The 17,549-nt window shown below is 41.4% G+C and overlaps 2 protein-coding genes across 3 annotated transcripts in view; one reads left to right on the forward strand and one right to left on the reverse strand.

Annotated features, from left to right (window-relative positions):
* LOC119728252 (ubiquitin carboxyl-terminal hydrolase 32-like) overlaps positions 1-3,930 on the reverse strand; it is a 67,400-nt gene extending 63,470 nt beyond the window's left edge. For both annotated transcript variants that reach the window (XM_038200419.1, XM_038200410.1), the window contains exons 1-2: positions 3,747-3,930; positions 201-328 (exon numbers count right to left, since the gene is read on the reverse strand). In XM_038200419.1, the coding sequence (XP_038056347.1) occupies positions 201-328; positions 3,747-3,804 (186 nt within the window). In that variant the 5' untranslated portion in view covers positions 3,805-3,930. The remainder of the gene's footprint in view (positions 1-200; positions 329-3,746) is intronic.
* A 26-nt stretch (positions 3,931-3,956) lies between these two features.
* LOC119728269 (RILP-like protein 1) lies at positions 3,957-16,684 on the forward strand. The gene is made up of 7 exons (XM_038200441.1): positions 3,957-4,661; positions 5,535-5,670; positions 7,050-7,168; positions 8,219-8,482; positions 9,433-9,584; positions 10,276-10,383; positions 15,898-16,684. The coding sequence occupies exons 1-7, from the start codon at positions 4,395-4,397 to the stop codon at positions 16,490-16,492; spliced, it is 1,641 nt and encodes a 546-aa protein (XP_038056369.1). The 5' UTR covers positions 3,957-4,394; the 3' UTR covers positions 16,493-16,684.
* The last annotated feature ends 865 nt before the right edge of the window (positions 16,685-17,549 follow it).

The following is a 17,549-nucleotide window of genomic DNA, read 5'->3' on the forward strand; positions in this document are numbered from 1 at the left end:
ATCGATGAATCGTCTCTTAATCGCACACAAGCTATTGAGTAAAAAGACTATTGCTGAAGAACACAAATTGTTTTTCCAATGGAATCAAGACAACACTATGAAAACTCCTCGACAGAAAACAAAATTCTTAAAAAGAAAACTCTCATGCAAGAAAGTTTCAAAATAATTTTTAGAAACTAAATTTTCGATTTGTTTTTTACCTCTCCAAGTTTTGCTGGCATGCCATCTCCGAGTACATCCTTCACGAAGACAGGCCGGCTCATGTACCCAGCAGGAGTAGAATATCGCTTGAATGCCTCCCTGATACGCTTGATTTCTTCCTCAGTAACTGGAAAGGGGAAAAAAAATAGACAAGCATAATAATTTAAATGCATAATTCATAAACTACCAGAGACCGGTTACCTATTCCAATTGGTCAAGAGCCTGCAAAGTGGGTGGTTGAAAGGGAATATACATCATTGGCTTTTGCTGTATTTTTCAGAAATGAACTATTTGAGGGGTTAGTATACATGTAATAGATCAAATATTGTTACACTGACATGTTTGAAGTTTTGTGTTCAAAATGCTGGAAAATCCAAGAAAAACAAAACTGTTCAAGTAGTCTGGTTCCCTGACTCCACTTAATATAAAATGGATCAATTTACAGATGCCGGAAAATTGTAAGGTAAGGGTACCAGTCTAGCTGGCCTGCACCCGTTCATGAACATGTAACCAATAGCAAACAAAATTTGGACTAAATTAATGGTAAATTTGGAGCAGTAGTTGAAAAATAGTTAGGTTTTTCCAACGGTGGTCGGCCGACCACCACTGGAATTTTTTTACAAAAATACCATTTTCTTGAAAATGACTTCACACCAGGTACCATAATTTTACAGGATGCTTTAGACTGTCATTCACCAACATCCTATCAAGGTATTTCGTAAAAACTTGGTAGTTTTATTTTTTGATGTTTGCAAATGTTGTATATTCCCTTTAAACTGCAATTTCAACACCACTCATTGTTTAAACAACGATGTTTAAAACCGGTCATGAGCAACCGCGCTCCGCGCCACATGTGCGCAGTATGTGTCGCGCGCTACTGTGGTTTGACGGCCACTGCTTTGATCTCCATATTCCATATAAGGAGAGATGGAGCAGGCCGCACGTGCCGTGCACACCATAGAAGAGTTCCCAACATGGAGCAAAATGGTAGAATATCGTTGAAAGTTTGTTAATATTTTGGACTTTTTATGGTTTTTAACCCTAACTCCCTGGGCATTTTTGCTAGGATGTAACCTCAATCCTGCAAAATCCTCCAATTAGCCTCATGGAAAAATAGCATACATGTAGCCTAAATCCTGCAAATTCCTCCATTATCTCTCGAATATGGTCCGTGTAGGGATGACCACTGCCTGAATCCTGCGAAATCCTGCGGCAGTGACTGTCAATATGTTGAGGTTTGGCCAGTGACATCCTGGAGCAGTACATAATCCAGGCCTATATTTATGCATGGCTGAGCAAAAACAAAACAAGGTCCGGCCCAAGACCTTGACAAAGTGCTTCCTGCAAAATCAGTAACCTCAATCCTCCAAATTCCTCACTTTGGCAAAGAGGATTTTGAAGGATTCAGGGTGGTTAGGGTTAAACAAAAAGCTATTTATGAATGGGGATAATGGGGGTGATAGAGCAGTTATAAACGTTGTGTTTCAAACTGGTTATGGGCCTGGCGGCGATAACAGCCCTCGAATTCAGCTTGGGCCATTACCAGCGGCCAGGCCTATGACCCGTTGAAGTATTGTAGTGCAGCGCACTAAATAACTAGAAACTGACTAACGTACAAGTACCATGTAAGTAAACTAGGCAGTCGTCGGAGCCAGGGAGCCGCCCGATATAAAGCGTGCAAGTGAACCTAAAATATATGCGAGAGTTTACGAGAATTCCGATCATCCAGTCACCACGAATGTATACACAATGTACATGTAGGATCTACAACCAGGTGCCGATTCAATTTTTTTTTATTGAAATTCATTATAATGTGAATCCCCCCCCCCATTCTGCTCTGACACCCAAAAACATTATACTGATAATAATATACGCCTGTGCACAAAATATGGACAGAGCCAGCTGGGTTACGGGGGCATTTGTACACTATTCTGTAATATACCGGTAGTGTTAATGATCTTCAGATTTGAACAGCGTTGAAAGGTACAGTCCATCATTTGCAGCTATCCAAAAAGTAACTGATGTAATTATTGTTGAAAAACATACTTGGTTGAAAGATAGTAATGGGACTAAACTCCCTGTGAAATTATTCTGGCAAGCTGTCACTTTGAAGAAATCAATGAAAGAAGGCCTTTCCAACCATGCGTCTAGCGTACATCGAATGTACGCTGGGCATGAAGACCACATCGCGTCGTTCAAACATTAACAAGAGTCGGAAATTTAACGTGTTCACGATCGCAAGGGGAGCTCTCAGAATTGAATGGGAAATTTCACTTTTCATCCGGATCGTAAGTAAACTTCAGTACAACCATCTTAATTATCGATGTCTAGTTGTACAGGTCTCAGGTGGCGTACATGTATCTACTAATTTGTAGGCCATTTTGAGGGTGAAATCTGATGTTTTTGTTGGGCAATGTGGGGTATTTGGGTCAAGGACAAAATTGTGTTGCTCGGCATCTATACGGATTAGCTTGGACCCTACTATCGCCAGACCATGTCCGAATGTTAAAAAGGCAATAAGTTGGGTCCAAGTTACTCAGACTAGAAATTCCACAACCGGAAATTCATTCCAATATCTCAACTGCTATTCTTTTCTGTTATTTCTATCGGTAATGATTGGAAAGAATGTAGACCCTACTATCCAGATGCCACTTCTTTGGTTGCGTACAAAGTCTATGGAGAGTTGAGTGCATTTTCAATGTATTTTCTAACAAAATCGGAAAGTTTCTCAGTCCAACATTGTTGCAGCAATGAGTGACCTTCATTAATTAGGCCTATAAAATAGATAGTGGATATATTGCCGGCGGCAATCCCGGCAAGCTAACGTTTACTACAGGTTTGCCGGTGGCAATCCTTATCAACAGAGGGCGCTGTACTCTCTAAGATTGGGCTGAATTATAAGATATATTAAATTACCACCAACGGTTGTGTAGCACCTGTGGAGTAGTGGATAAGCAACGGATCTCATGAGCGGGAAGAAACGGGTTCGATCCCCGGCCCCACTGGTAAAATTTTTAAGGTTTTTTCCCCATCCCGAAAAAATAAGAATATTCTTCTTTTATTATTTTAACATGTCTCAAACATTTTATTGCAGAGTATGGAGCCAGACTAAAATTTGTCACCGGAAAATGTCTTAAGTACAAAAAACCCAGTAACTGCGCATGTTCAGTGCATATCCGACAAGCTAACGTTTACTACAGGTTTGCCGTCTCCGGCTAAATATCCACTGCCTATAAAATATGATGAAAAAGTGGCGTCATAATTAACAGACAGTTATTTGCAAAAGTCACCTTTAAACATAGCTAGATAAAAATAGAGGTGTCCCCAACTACACTTTTACCACTTTGAAATGAAAGAGGGTTCGCCCGCAACTATTTTGGTGTTGCAATGTCAACACGCGCAGCACACCCTGTATTTAAACCACTGTAGAGCGCAGCATATTACGATACATGTGTAGGCCTACATGCACACACAAACTCAGTCAACTGCGTCAATTAGAGTTACACCCCCGAGTCTGAATCGACACAGTTAAAACAACAACAAACCTCTTTTAATGGCATCTTCGTAGGGGATAATCGAGGGCTTGCTGTCCTTGTTCCCCATGCTGAAGATCGGACGCTGTCCGAGCCCCGCAACTCGATAAAATTCGACGATTTGTGCCTCACACTTGCGACCGACGTGCCCACAACAGAACGGCCGCCATGTTGCTTCTGATCGATGATGTCAGTCACATGACATTGGGAGGGCAAATGATAAACAAACAATGCATTATGAACGAACGTGGCCTTTTGACAATGCATTGCATATTGCATTGACGCATGTCGCTGTAATATCTTATCTCACGTAACAATGTATGTGTCTTTCGGTTTCAGTGTCTGGACCATGATCGCCTAAAGAGTTTGTGATGGTTCTAAATGGAGTATCCTGGTTTGTTTTCTCAGCAGGAATAACCATGGCATGCACAGCAAACAACTCCATGACTGGACAAAAGGCCTGAACAACTTGAACAAGACCTCCAGCATGTCCAGTCCAGTGCAAAGTTGAACTTAAGGTTTTACCAAAATGTTGAGAGTGGCACTACTGAATGTGGAAACAAACAGCATTTGTTGATTGCAACTTCTCCCGGATAAATTCCTGAAATTTGCAGAGAAACCTACACATGTAGCTGTGGCTTTTTTGTTGAGTTGGCCAAAATGAGTTCTGCTTCTGAATTAACTGTGATAGAGGTCTACGGATGGGCCGCCGAAATCGGCAAAGATCTGGAGAAACTCATAGATGCGGTGGGCAGCGACCTTGTGGTTGAACTCATGCCCAAGGTGGTCCGAGTTTTGGAGCAGCTGGAATTGTGCGTCAAACAGCGCGAGAATGGGATCAACGAACTCCAGCAGTTGCAGGAGGAGCTGCAGAGTGCCAGGCATGCGGGCTCCCGGGCAACCGATGAAAATTTGCGTCTGATATCGGCAAGTGTTTGAGGAGGCCAAGGATCGAGGCATCGAATGTCAGACAACTCGACCGTTGAGACAACTCGACTCGAGACAGCTTGACCGTTGAGACAACTCGACCGTGAGACAAGTCGGCCGTTGAGACAAGTCGACTCGGAACAACTCGACCGTTAAGACAACGCAGTCATTATCCGAAACCTACATGTACCTGATCTGTTATGTCCACCCATCTCATTATGGGATAGCGCCATCATTTTCCTAAACTAAAATAAGCCAACCCCGTCCAGCGACCCCACTAGCCCCATCAAACCCAGCCCGATCCAACCGAGCCAAGCAGGCTACCCCATACCTGTACCCCACCGCCCGCGGCTGGACACGGCAACGAAATCCTCACGGCAAAAAATCCCTGTTAGGGCCTTGTACCATGGCCTATATAAATATTCCCCGAAAAATTTCGAATAGACTTGTCTCAACGGGCGACTTGTCTCAACGGGCGACTTGTCTTTCCGTTAACGCACATACGGTCGAGTTATCCCAACGGTTGAGTTGAAATTGGGTCATTTTATTTGGGAGGATTCAGGACCTATAGGGCTACAACTAACTTTCATTGTATATTATGTTGAACCCTCCTAAGCAAACATAAATTCTGGACATTGGTAGTACGACCGACCAAAGTTGGTCAAGTATGAAAAAATAGAGCACTAGAATGCCTTTTTGTTTCGAATTTTGACCTTGGTCAGTCGTACTAGTCTCATTAAGTTGTTTGTAATCCACCCAGTTTATTCATGTTATTTATAAACTTTACCTTCTCAAAATGACAATGGATGGAAACATTTTGTGTTACACTGTAGTTGTACTCATCAATGTGTCTCCGTCAATATGTTCTATTAGGATGTGAAGCTGCTGGAAGATCACAGGCAGAAGGAAATAAGGGACTGGATGGCGATGGCAAAAGAACTGGAAGAGGAGACCAACCGCTTGAAGGCACAGCTGAGCGAGAAAGAAGGCATTGTAGACCAAGAGAAAGGTATGGGATTGGGGGGTGGGGCTGGGGGTGGAAATGGTCTATTGTGCTTCTTGTACATATCCATATCCAAGAGTGCTGCTGGTGACCCATATACTGTAATTTCTTCCAGCGTTCATTGGACCGATTTGTTTCCAGGAGTGTGGTGTACTGTCGAGTCTCGTTAATACAAACTTGTTCGGACCTTACCAAATTGTTGGTTATATCAAATTTTTGTATTAAGAGGAACATCGGTAATCCTTACTTTTAGGACACCTCTATTTTGTATGAGTTCTATTCAAAACTGACTTTTGCAGATGACTGTCCAGTACCAAAGTGACTTTTGCAGGCTAAAGAAGTCTTTTTTTTCTTCAGACAAACTCATGTTAGAATTTTAAAAGCACTTTCTAAGAAAATGTGACTTTCCTACATTATTTTGCAGTTCGCCATCTTGCTTTTTAAATATATTTTCTGTTTGTCATCGTCGTCTTTAACCCCTCTTAAATCAAAGCCCTGCCCTCTTTCTACAAAATTAAACCTGCTGATATTCAAGAGGTGTCATTGCCAAATGTTCAAATGTGCCAAGAAATATCAGAATGTCACTTATGAGTGTCATTTAGTCAGCTGTTTTGTGAGTCTTTTAACCTTATATAGTAAAGGGGTCCTAAAGGTAAGGATTACCGGAACATCAGTCCCATTCATTGTGCACATAAATGCACAGTCGGGACTAAGGCTTTATGTTTGTTATAACCAGAATTTTGTATTAACAGAGTTTGTACTAACGAGATTCGACTGTATTTGTACTTCAGCTTGCACATGACAACAAAAAATGGAATGTAGCTATGAGTAGTGGCGTATTTAGGGAAGGGGGACAAATATGTACATGAAATACCATCCCAAGCCCCCTTTGAAAAGTTAAAAAGCCCAAAAAGTTGGTGTTTCATACCTTTGTTCACTGGCCTCAGTGAGCAGTGCCGCCTTCTGTCCGTCGGTGACCAGTGTGGTCTGCGTCTTCAATAGCGTATTAAAATAATATAAGAAGTGGTACTGGAATGGCTGATATTTGACCAATTATAAACGAGAAATTTGAGCTGACTCTTCTCATTGAAGCTCTCAAATCATGTGCGAAAGTGGCTTTCAACAAACTTTAGCATTTGACAAACAGACCACACAAAACGATAAATGTAACATCGTCGATGTTTACCATCATTTTTCTCCCAAGATTGCTCATACATGTATTTTTGGAATATTTGAATCGAGCAAATGATATTTGGATATTACATGTAGGTTCATAATTGAATATTTGATATATTGGGTACAGCAAATAGGATGAGGCTGAAAAAGAGTATTACTTTGCTAAATTCTCATTGTCGGCATATGTTTTAATTTCTTCCTGATCCCAGCTCATGAGCAACAGGCTCTGCAGGTCCTGTATCAGTTGAAGGAGACCGTGGATAAGCAGAGAGATCAGCTACGAGCCAAGGATGACGAGATGGCAACACGAGCATTGGAGGTGGAAGCTGTAAGTCCTAGAATTCTACACAAATTGGTATAAAGTGGATTCAGCCTTCTGAAATGAAATTAAATGGAGACGCTGTAAAAGTCCCAGACCCTTCAATATCCACCAGGAGGTACAGTCCATCATTCGAATTTGTGCATTTTGTTCGTTTTAAGCAACAAACGTGCTCAAAATCTAAAGAAGGGTGCTGAACAACTAACCTGATGAAATTTCAGCTCAGCTTCAGCTGTATATTTCGAGAAAGACAGCATTCTAGGATCTCTTCAAATCAAAAGTTGCTGAATCATGTTTTAAATTGGGCCTGAATTCAGCATCCGAGACACGTTCTCACTGAGCCGATTGCAGCTACGCGATGTCACGCAACGATCTGACGAATTATAGCAACCGCGCGCACGTGTGCATTGTGCCAATGCTTGCACTCACTTCGCCGAATAAAAAAAACGAACTACTAACGGAAATTTCCAATGGTGCGTCTTTAGACGCACCATTACTATCTTTCAACCAAGTATGTTTGTGAACAATAATTAAGTCGGGTTGCAAGCTAGTCTTGGGCCAAAACGTTGTATATTGAAGACGCGAATACCTTCCGCGAAAGGGCGTTATCACATTGAACGGCTTTCATTAGCGAAACACTATCACAACAACGTCTTGGGAATCTTGTAAAATATTCCCAGAAGAATGGGGGGAAACTAGTGTGCATGTGCTACTTCTGTAGGTGGTTCATTTTTATCGCACGTGTGCGACATTCGATAAAAGTGTTGCCATGAAGATGCCCAAAAGTACTGGCTGAAATTTGAAAGTTTGGTTCGGATTTGCAGTTTACACCGTAAAGCTATAAAGCCCTTCAGATTATTTCCGGAATATGAATTCTGAGTTCGGGTTTCTTTTACTGTACCCGGCTACCCATGTGTTACTTCAATAGGTTACCCGGTTCCCATACTACCCGTAACCACTAGTTCTCACATGATGTCTACTGTTCAAAGAGTTCAGGCAGGTAAAATCTAAAGAGCAACATTTTTTTTTTCCTTTTACCAATTCTGTCTACTTTCACAGTTACAGCAGCATGTTGACAGGCTGGCAAAAGTTACAGCGGACCTGCGGCGCAAGAATGAGCTCCTCAGCACCATGGCTAAAAACTTCATCCACGAAAAGTCAGAGCTCCAATCAGAGCTGAGGGCGATGGGGAAAGAGACGGCGCTGCCGGAGCATCATGGGCTAGCAGGCAGGGACGTTGTGGACGGCGAACGACAGCAGAAGAGTTCGGATGAGAATGGTGATTCTGAGGCGGAAAAGGAGAACGCACCAATGACCGATATGGTATGATCTTCATGTTGTCACAGAAGGGTCCTTTATAATAAAAGGTTTAGTCATGTGGGATCCTGTTCTCGTTTCAGTTTGTACACTAAAGGAAAGAACGTTTCAGTTATTATTATTATTCTTAATCATTTCCGGTAATGAAACCAAGGATTTCTCAAAAGCGCCCTAGGCACTGTAGCTCGCAAGCCTGAAGAAACCTGTAGAGAGAAAACAATGAGAAGAAATTACAGTTTTAGAGGTGGGAGGAAAAAGCCCAGAATGATATTCTAGGGAAAACCCACGGAATCAGGTAGGGACTGAAAACCCAATCCACATATTGGCCCAGGCGGGATTCGAACTCAGGTAACAGCAGTGGAAGGCGAGGAAAGCACCGCTATGCCAACCTGACTCCCTTAGTGGAAAATGTTGCTCCACAAACTTTTCTGCTCAGCTGAAATTCACTGAGAACCAGTCTCGATTGATATTTTTGGCTCGTAAGGAGATTTTTTCTCTAAGCAATTTTTTTCTGTGCTTAGCAGTTCTCTCTTGTGAGGAAATAGGGTAGTGTGTGTCCAAACAGGTCATCATGCATAATGTCTCCACATTAAATGTGCCCAGTTAATGCATCCTAAAACTTCGCACTTTAGGGGGAACGTAACCTAGTGGTTAGGGTTCGTGATTCATGATCTGAGGGTCAGGGGTTCGAATCCAGCTGCTGGCTGCATGTTGTGTCCTTGGGCAAGTCACTTCACCCTCACTTGCCTCTCTCAACCCATGAGTATAAATGGGTACTGGCATTAGTTGGGAGTAACCTGCCATGGACTAGCATCCGATCCAGGGGAAATAGAAATATTCTTAGTCGTTTCCTGCCACTGAAACCGGAGATGAATGCCGGCTTGATAGGCCATATTGGCTCATGACATACTGTTTGTACTTTGCTAAAACTGAACACTTGACACAATATTTTTCAGGTGACAATCGACATGACGGGCAAAGCAATCATCGACCTGAGCGATCCCAACCGACCCCGCTTCACGCTGCGGGAACTCCAGACTGTCCTCCAGGAACGGGACGAACTCAAGTTGGATGTCATGGAACTAGAGGATGAATTACAACAGTACAGGTAAGCTTGACATTTTGTTAACTGCAAAAAAAAAATTATTTGCTTTGCAAAAAACGTTTCGTGGAATACATAAATTTTCATGGAATACATATTAGGCCAATTAAAACATAAATAGTTTCTCGTCCGGGCTTTTTGAAAAAATAAAGGAGGCAGGCGCTTTAGTTTTTCTTCTTTTTTTCCCCAAGATGGCAGACTTTCCAAGATGGCGGATTGATTCTCCCATTTTCTCAACTCTTTTACTCAAGCGTCAAGCGCTCAACCGTAACTCTCCAGGCATTTTTGCTAGCATGCAACCTCAATACTGCAAAATCCTCCAACTGCCTCCATGTAAAAATTGCATGCAGCCTCAATCCTGCAAAATCCTCCGTTATTTCTTGAAAGTGGTCCTTGGAGGGGTGACCACTGCCTCAATCCTGCAAAATCCTCCAGCAATCACTGTCAATATGTTGAGGCAGAGCCAGTGACATTCTGGAGCAGCGTGGAGGATTTCAAGTTTAATCTAGGCCTAAATGTATGCACGGCTGAGCATTTAAACAAAACAAGGCCCAGCCTAAGACCTTGACACAATGCATCCACCAAAATCAGCCACACATTTTTGCCATAAAGCCTGCAAAATCCTCCATTTTGCAAATGCCCAGTTGTCTCATTTTGCCAGAAGGCCTCACAATTGTGTTCATGTGCACTTATATAGGCCAAAGGAGGAAGGCTCCCAGAATGAAACGGAAGCTGACCAGAAGAAACCGAGGTCCAACTCCAACGCTGGAAAGAGTAAAGGAGAACCCCTTGGAATCAAGAGACTGTACGTACCAATTATAATGTGATTTTTAGCAGAAAGTGGTGGGTTCAAATCCCGCCCTAGTAGTAGGCTTACGACATTTTTCTCAAGTCTTGGAGATCACTGACAATACAGTACTGAAAGACATTGGTGAATGGCAAAAGCACAAATGTAACTGTCAATCTCAAGTCAACCAAGGACATAGGCATTCCTCTGTCATAGTTTATTATGTTGCTTGTTATTTAAATTGGGCCCAATTTCATAGAGCTGCTTAAGCACAAAATTTGCTTAAGCACAAAAACGTCGTGCTTAATAAAATCAGGTTACCGGCCAAAACTCCATGCGATTGTTTTGCTAAGTAAACAACAGCTAAATACCAGTCACAAGCAATGTACATCACATGGACTTTTGGCCGGTAACCTAATTTTACTAAGCAATGTTTTTTCGTGCTTAAGCAAATTTTCTGCTTAAGCAGCTCTATGAAATTGGGCCCAGCTGGTCACAATTTAAGCAACATAATAAACTATGACAGAGGAATGCCTATGTCATAGCTCATTTGTATCTATAGGTTGTCACCTTGATTAAGATTGGATGAATTGTGATGGCATGCGATATTTTGTGACAATTTTTTTTTCCTTTGCTTCTGAGATATATCCAGAGTCAAACATCAGCAGCCGATTTCACGAAACAGTGCGCAACTTACACCATGCATAGGACTTCCGCAAAAAGTTTTGTGCACAGCTGCGCGCAATAAACTTATGATCGATTTCAAGAAACTCGGTGTAGCTCTGCAACGTTTTAAATAATTGCGTTCATTCACGAAACAGTTTTTGAATCACCTCCGCCCCCAGTTTTGAAAAAATGTTTTGTCCAACTTTCTTGGAATCGTGCGGCTACTATAAAAATTCTGTCGCAAGTAAAATAGCAATTCATATACCTCCAACATGAAGCTGTGAGTGTCTTGTATCAACCTTGATAGGTTGTGCAATTACAGCCTCCGCAATCATCACGATTTGCTCTTAAAATAGTTCATGTTCAGTCGCTACGCCACAGCTTATACCACCTAAATTTTTTTGCACAAGTTACGCCATAATTTGTTGCTCAAGTCACTGACTTGCGCCCTATGAAACTTTCGTGAAATGTGTCATACCTAAAATGTCGTGCGGTGTGAAATGTTGCGCATCTTGCGCAATCAATTGTTGCGCAAGTGGAGTTACAAGTGGAGTTACGGCTTTGGGTCTCTAACTTTTTGGAGTTGTATTTTTCAGGTCAATCCAGTCAGTAAGCATTTTGCATCAGTTTTATTCCTTTTTTGGCATTTTAGTGACAATTTTAATAGTTAGCTTTGACCAAGCTTTGATTCCTAACTTATTCAAAGGTTTTCAAATGTCATGCCAAAAAAATTGAAAAAATAGTTGATTTGTATTTTCAAATCTGGACTGTTTTGCCATTTATCATACACCATCCAGTGTAGCCATGTGTTGCCCCAGTGTCTCGCACATGTGCAAGATGTGTTAGCTTTATAGCTCCAGTAGAACAAATAAGCTCATTAGTGAGTACATTTTCATCTGAATCATTGAAGAACAGCATGCACTGTTAAAAGTAATATCTTAATTGATGGTTTGAACTTTTCAAGGTGTTTTTGAATGAGTTGTATGTTGGCGTGTGTTTAATTGACCTATCGCGGTAGAATCGCGTGAGAATCACGTCAACGCAGCTTGTGAAATATTGTCCAATTACATGATATACAAATTGACGTGGAACACGCAAAATCTGAGACAAACAAAACTTAGTGTACAAAAATTGCATAGGGTTGTCTAAGGGGCGTGGCTAACTCGCAAACGGCGATAGGTCAATTGCAGGTACCGGCTTATTTAAGAAAGTTATTGCAATGCATTTTCCTTCGGTTTACATATCCCTTGCCCTGCTAAATCTCACAATTCATGTACTAATTTCCGATTTATTCTAGGAAGTGCTTCAATTCAAATTCCTAAATACCTAAGACAGTTTACCCATTCCTATTGGTGGAGAGCCGTCACATGGGTGGTTTTAAAAGGTTGATAAAACACTGACTGGTTTTAAACACTTTTTTTTCCGACACTGCTGCATTCTGCGCCACACCGCGCAGTACGCATAGCTAGAGGGGGTGTTTCATAAAACATGATGTAAAATTGTTGATCAAAATCGTTGGAAAGTTATAATTTTTGACTTGTTCTGACTTTTTACCGAAAGGTATTTATGAATTGGAATAAATATGTGCTTGGCCGGTATTGAATGTATGTTTTTAATTAAAACTTGCTCAGGGCCTTGTCGCAAATAATTGCTCGGGCCTTTATCATCGTCCAGGCCCCTAACCAGTTTTAAACGCACTTGTTTAATACCTGCCAAGCACATCCTCTTTGTAAAGGATGGACATGTCAGTTTAATGGCCAGTTCATGAAGCAAAAATATTTGAGTCAAAATTTGCCAGAGTTAATGTTCAACTTGCACGAATTTTCAATGCACGAACACTTGCAAAGTTACTATCATAACCTTGCAAGTGTTCGTGCATTGCAAATTCGTGTAAGTTGAACACAGTTTAATTCTGGCCAATTTTGACTCAAATATTTTTTGACTTCAGAGTTGCTTGCATTTGATTTGTTGGAAGCATAAATCAGCGTTTTGAAGGAACCAATTTAAGCTTGGCAAAACTGGTTACCAGTCAAAAACCTGATGGGATGTGCATTGCTTGTGATTGGTTCCCAGCTGATATTTGCTGATAGAACTTGGCCCAAGTTAGGGACTAAGACCATGTACAAATTATTTGGGTGCAGCTGGCAGAAAGACACAAGTCTTTGCAGCGACTGCAGCCTTCCATAGGGGCATATGTGATTGCAAGCCGTAGTCACAAGTAATTTCAGATCCTTTGTACCAAATCCAGACATTGGCACAGACAGCTAGGAACTGAACTAGGGTCATTAGAAGTTTCAAGTTGGGGAAGAGCCACTTCACCAGCCTGTAGTTAGAGACCTGAATGGCCTGGTCCCATTGACTTGATGCAACCTAGTGAATGTTATCTAAACTTGCTTAATCTTTATTAATCTGTTTCCATGGTAACTTACAAAAGGAATGTGCTCGAGAGGCTTGAAGTGACTGAAGAGGTGAGATCCAGGAAACTAACAGCATGTCCGGTGTGTTTGTTGTTGGTCAACATTTTGTTTGTGTTTGCAATTTCGAAATCTTGTTGTTAGACTTATCTGGCAACTGCTCGTAGAAAACATTGATGCACTAGCATGTACCATACTTCACATTGTACACATTCGTAGGTTTTGTGGTGCGACTGTGTCTTTTGTCAAGCTGTGAACACACTTTTGGTCAAAGGGGCACGGTTTCTCGGTTTGATGTCTTGTTTTCTGTATGGTTCTAACTTGCACGAGGAAATTCCATATGTGTTCAAAAATTTGGCTCGTAGAAAAGTATCGCGTAGTTGTGGTGGAGGTAACAGCACTCTAACTCACTTGGTCTTGTGTCTGACTTCACTTGCTTTGCTTTCCAGTCTCAAAGTAAACCAAACTAAAGAGTTATATTGCAGTTATTGTTTGGTAGCGTGGTGGAAGGGCGGAGCTTGGGGTTGGGCAGAGATGAATCCCTCTGCTGAGTGACTCTGCTCTAAATTAAAGTCCAGATTGCTTAATTTTGTAATTACTCCGACATTTTGCGGTCAAAAATTTCATATTTCACAAGTTCGTCATTGAAACATCTCAAAATATCATGGTGAGTGCCCCTTGGGTTGAACTATTGAACCTGAAAATCGTAGCCAAACACCAGCCCCTCTCACAAGAACCGCATGTTAACGTAATAAAATCCTTATAGTGAGTCTAGCGGGCTTCGGTGCAGGGCATGTATAATCAATCATCCTGTCAACGGGACTAGTCAGCAAGCTCAAGTAATGGCTGTTTGCAGTCTTCTGACCACTAGAGCACCCCCAAATTGATAGACAGCACATGGTGGCGTGGATTGGACCCTATACCCTATTCAAACGTGTACTGTAGTTTACAGTACGACCGTGGAACCGTGGGTGTAAAAAGTGATAGTAAAGGGCCGGTTGTAATCTGCCAAAATCCAACACCTAGTCAACAGATAGATTTTGATGGAACAAGGACTGAGGCCCCAGGTTCTACTATTTTACACAGAGTTTAAGGTCAATGTTGGACAAAGAATGTGCACATTGTTGGAATTTGGTGGATTCAGGAAGGCCCACACACAGGCCAAGGGAGGTAGGGTACCTTATTTAAAGTAGGTAGCATTTTATAGAACACTCACTTACTTTGTGGGGACTAGAGTTGTCCACTGTGTTGGAAATTTGTAACTTTTTGGTAGAAAAAAGGTAAATTAGATGTTTAAAGAAGTTGATTGAGTAGGCGTGGCTGGTTTTTGTTTCCGGTGGATTGGTTGGTGATGGGTGATTTTTGATGTGAACCTCCATGACTTAATGAATATTGCTTCCTTTTTTAAGTCCTGGATGAAGCTGGTGTCCATATGATTAAAAATGTTGGTAAAGAGAAACGTTGCATGCTTTCCATCAGCTTTTGATGTTTTGAAACACGAGGGTTGTATTCTGGACTTTTATTTAATGCAGCGTTGAATACGCCGTTCCCTGAATGTCTGAAAATTCTCTGCTTTGGACAAAATGTCTGAAAATGGAACATTAAAACCCATACATTGGTATTTCTGAACTTGACAACCACTGACCGAATTCAGACATTTCATCCAACAAACAAAGAGTCTTCAGACATTTTTGCACAAACTGTCTGCAAATTCAGGAAGTCAGTATCAATTTTGACACCATTTTGACAAAGTGATGAATCTGCCAACAAAGCAGCAAAACTAAGTTTTGAGAAAATCGTGTTTAAAGTTCATCCATTTTTTCAAATTGTGTGTTTGTATACTTTTCTCTCCCCAAATTAAAAAATATATAACTGATGCGATAGCCCAGTAGTTAAATAGCCATGCTTTGTTTCTGTTTTCATAAAATGTTTAATTAAGGACATAGTAATTACAAAGTACATTCATCACTTTATCAAAACGGAAAAATTAGAGCATGGACACATATTCGTCACTCGTACGCAATGTATGTTCGTACACAGATTCACTGGGAGCACATGTATAAAATTTATACATTTTTTAAGGCACGTTTGTCACTTTGTCAAAATGCAAATCGTAGAGGCTTGCACAAATGTAAAAGGCTAGCTTACATGTAAATCAGTGAGACTGAGTGACGAATAGAGTAGGTCATTTTGTCAAAACAAAAAAACTGAGTTGCTGCACATTGGCCAGTTTCTGTAATTAGCGTAATTAACGAATGGTGCAATTGTGTGTCTTGAAAATTGGCAGATCATGTAAAGGACATCGTAAAATGTAAGAATATCAAAAAAAATCTCAAATTTACAGGTATGTTACGTCGTCAAGTCCACGTTGAATTGTTTTGTTACTGAACCATCCTAGCCTTCATATCCTCTTGAAATTTTACTGACTTTTTTGTTTCCCGATGTTTTCCAGGTTTTCATTTCTTTTCCGCGGCAAAAACAACGCGAAATCGTCCTCCGCACCCGAGGATGAAACCACGTGGGAATTTCTAGAAAAACCCGTGCAACCCGTTCCGGACGTCCCAACGCTGGCGGTGCCAACTGCAGACCAAAGAGGAGGCTCTCTCTGCGCAGCCTCTGAGCCGGTCCCACCGAAACACGAGAATAGTCTGGTGCCGGAAGAGAAGCCCGGCGAAGACGCCCAGCGGCGCAAGAGCTACTCGGGCCCCATCATCCAAGTCTCTACGAAGGAGCCGTTTAAACAGCGGGAGAGGATGAGCTGCGTTCGGACGGAGAGCAAACAGCTTATCGAAGTCGGTCACGACATCGCATCGCTGTGCGGCCCAGACTTGAACAGTGCCCCCACGGTTGCGGCCACCGCTGCAACTGGCCGACCAATCAGCCGCAATAACAGCAACAACAGCAATAGTAGCATCGCCGTCGAGGAGATAACAATGGTGGACAGGAAGGCGGCTGGAGTGGAGGCTATAGGTCAGGGGTCAAGCACTGATGTCCCGAAAGTCCTCATCAACAACAATGACAGTGAGGAAATCGAAGTGGAAATGTGATCATATGGAAAGAGTGCTAATGAATAATTCCAATGAGGACTAAAGAGTGCTGGCTTTTCAATACACAAAATTCAACTGTCACACAGCATCAGTTGATCGTCAAACGAATGCTTTCTAGAGTTTACTTCCCTAAAAAAAAACATGAAATCCTCTAGAGCCACAAATCAAAAAGAAAAGATGAAATCTTTTTTTTCTTTTTTAAGCATTTGATTTAAAGGGAAAATACAACATTTGCAAACATCAACAAATAAAACTACCAAATCATTTTGAAGTACCTTGCTGGACTGTTAGTGAATGACAGTGTAAAGCATCCTGTAAAATCATGGCACCTGGTATACTGTCATTTTCAAGAAAAGTGGTATTTTTGTATCAATTTCCAACGCTGATCGGCCGACCAGCGTTGGAAAAAACTGGCTTTTTTTTCAAATACTGGCCCCAGTTGACCATCGCACTTGTTTGCAATCGATTACACACCTATGAACGGGTACAAGCCAGCTAGACTGGTTCCCTGACCTTACAATGTTCCCCAATGTATGTAAACTGCTCTGTTTCTTCTTGAATGGAGTCAGGGAACCAGACTACAGGAAAAGGATTGTTTTTCTTGGTTTTTATAGCATTTTCGAACCCAAAACCTCAAAAAAGTCAGTGTAACTATATTTGCTATATATTTCCAACCCCCCAATTCCATCCATTTCTGAAAATTACAGCAAAAGCAAATGATGTATATTCCCTTTAAAGTAATAAAAGGAATGAAATGATATATTTTTTTGGAAAGAAAACTAAAAGATTTCTCATCAAGAATGGAGAAAAGCATTTGATTTAAAGTAATAAAAGGAATGAAATAATATATTTTTTTGGAAAGTAAACTGAAAGATTTCTCATCGAGAATGGAACCTGGGTTACTTGATACTCAAAACAAGCTTATATTTCCTCTTGAACAACTTAGACGGTCAATGAATTTATACTCAAACATTAGTTAGTTACCAATGGCTCACTCATTGCTTCTCTCCACCCAGGAGTAAATGGGTACCTGTGAGGGCCGAGATGGTTATTGTGG

Source organism: Patiria miniata, unplaced genomic scaffold (genome assembly GCF_015706575.1).
Source record: "Patiria miniata isolate m_02_andy unplaced genomic scaffold, ASM1570657v1 HiC_scaffold_1, whole genome shotgun sequence".
Classification (NCBI taxonomy): domain Eukaryota; kingdom Metazoa; phylum Echinodermata; class Asteroidea; order Valvatida; family Asterinidae; genus Patiria; species Patiria miniata.

Excerpts from the sequence above, each read along its gene's own strand:
- LOC119728269 (XM_038200441.1), top strand. The coding sequence starts at position 4,395 with ATGAGTTCTGCTTCTGAATTAACTGTGATAGAGGTCTACGGATGGGCC. Across the intron at positions 4,662-5,534 it reads AAAATTTGCGTCTGATATCG|GATGTGAAGCTGCTGGAAGA; the intron begins GCAAGTGTTTGA and ends ATGTTCTATTAG. Across the intron at positions 10,384-15,897 it reads CCCCTTGGAATCAAGAGACT|GTTTTCATTTCTTTTCCGCG; the intron begins GTACGTACCAAT and ends GATGTTTTCCAG.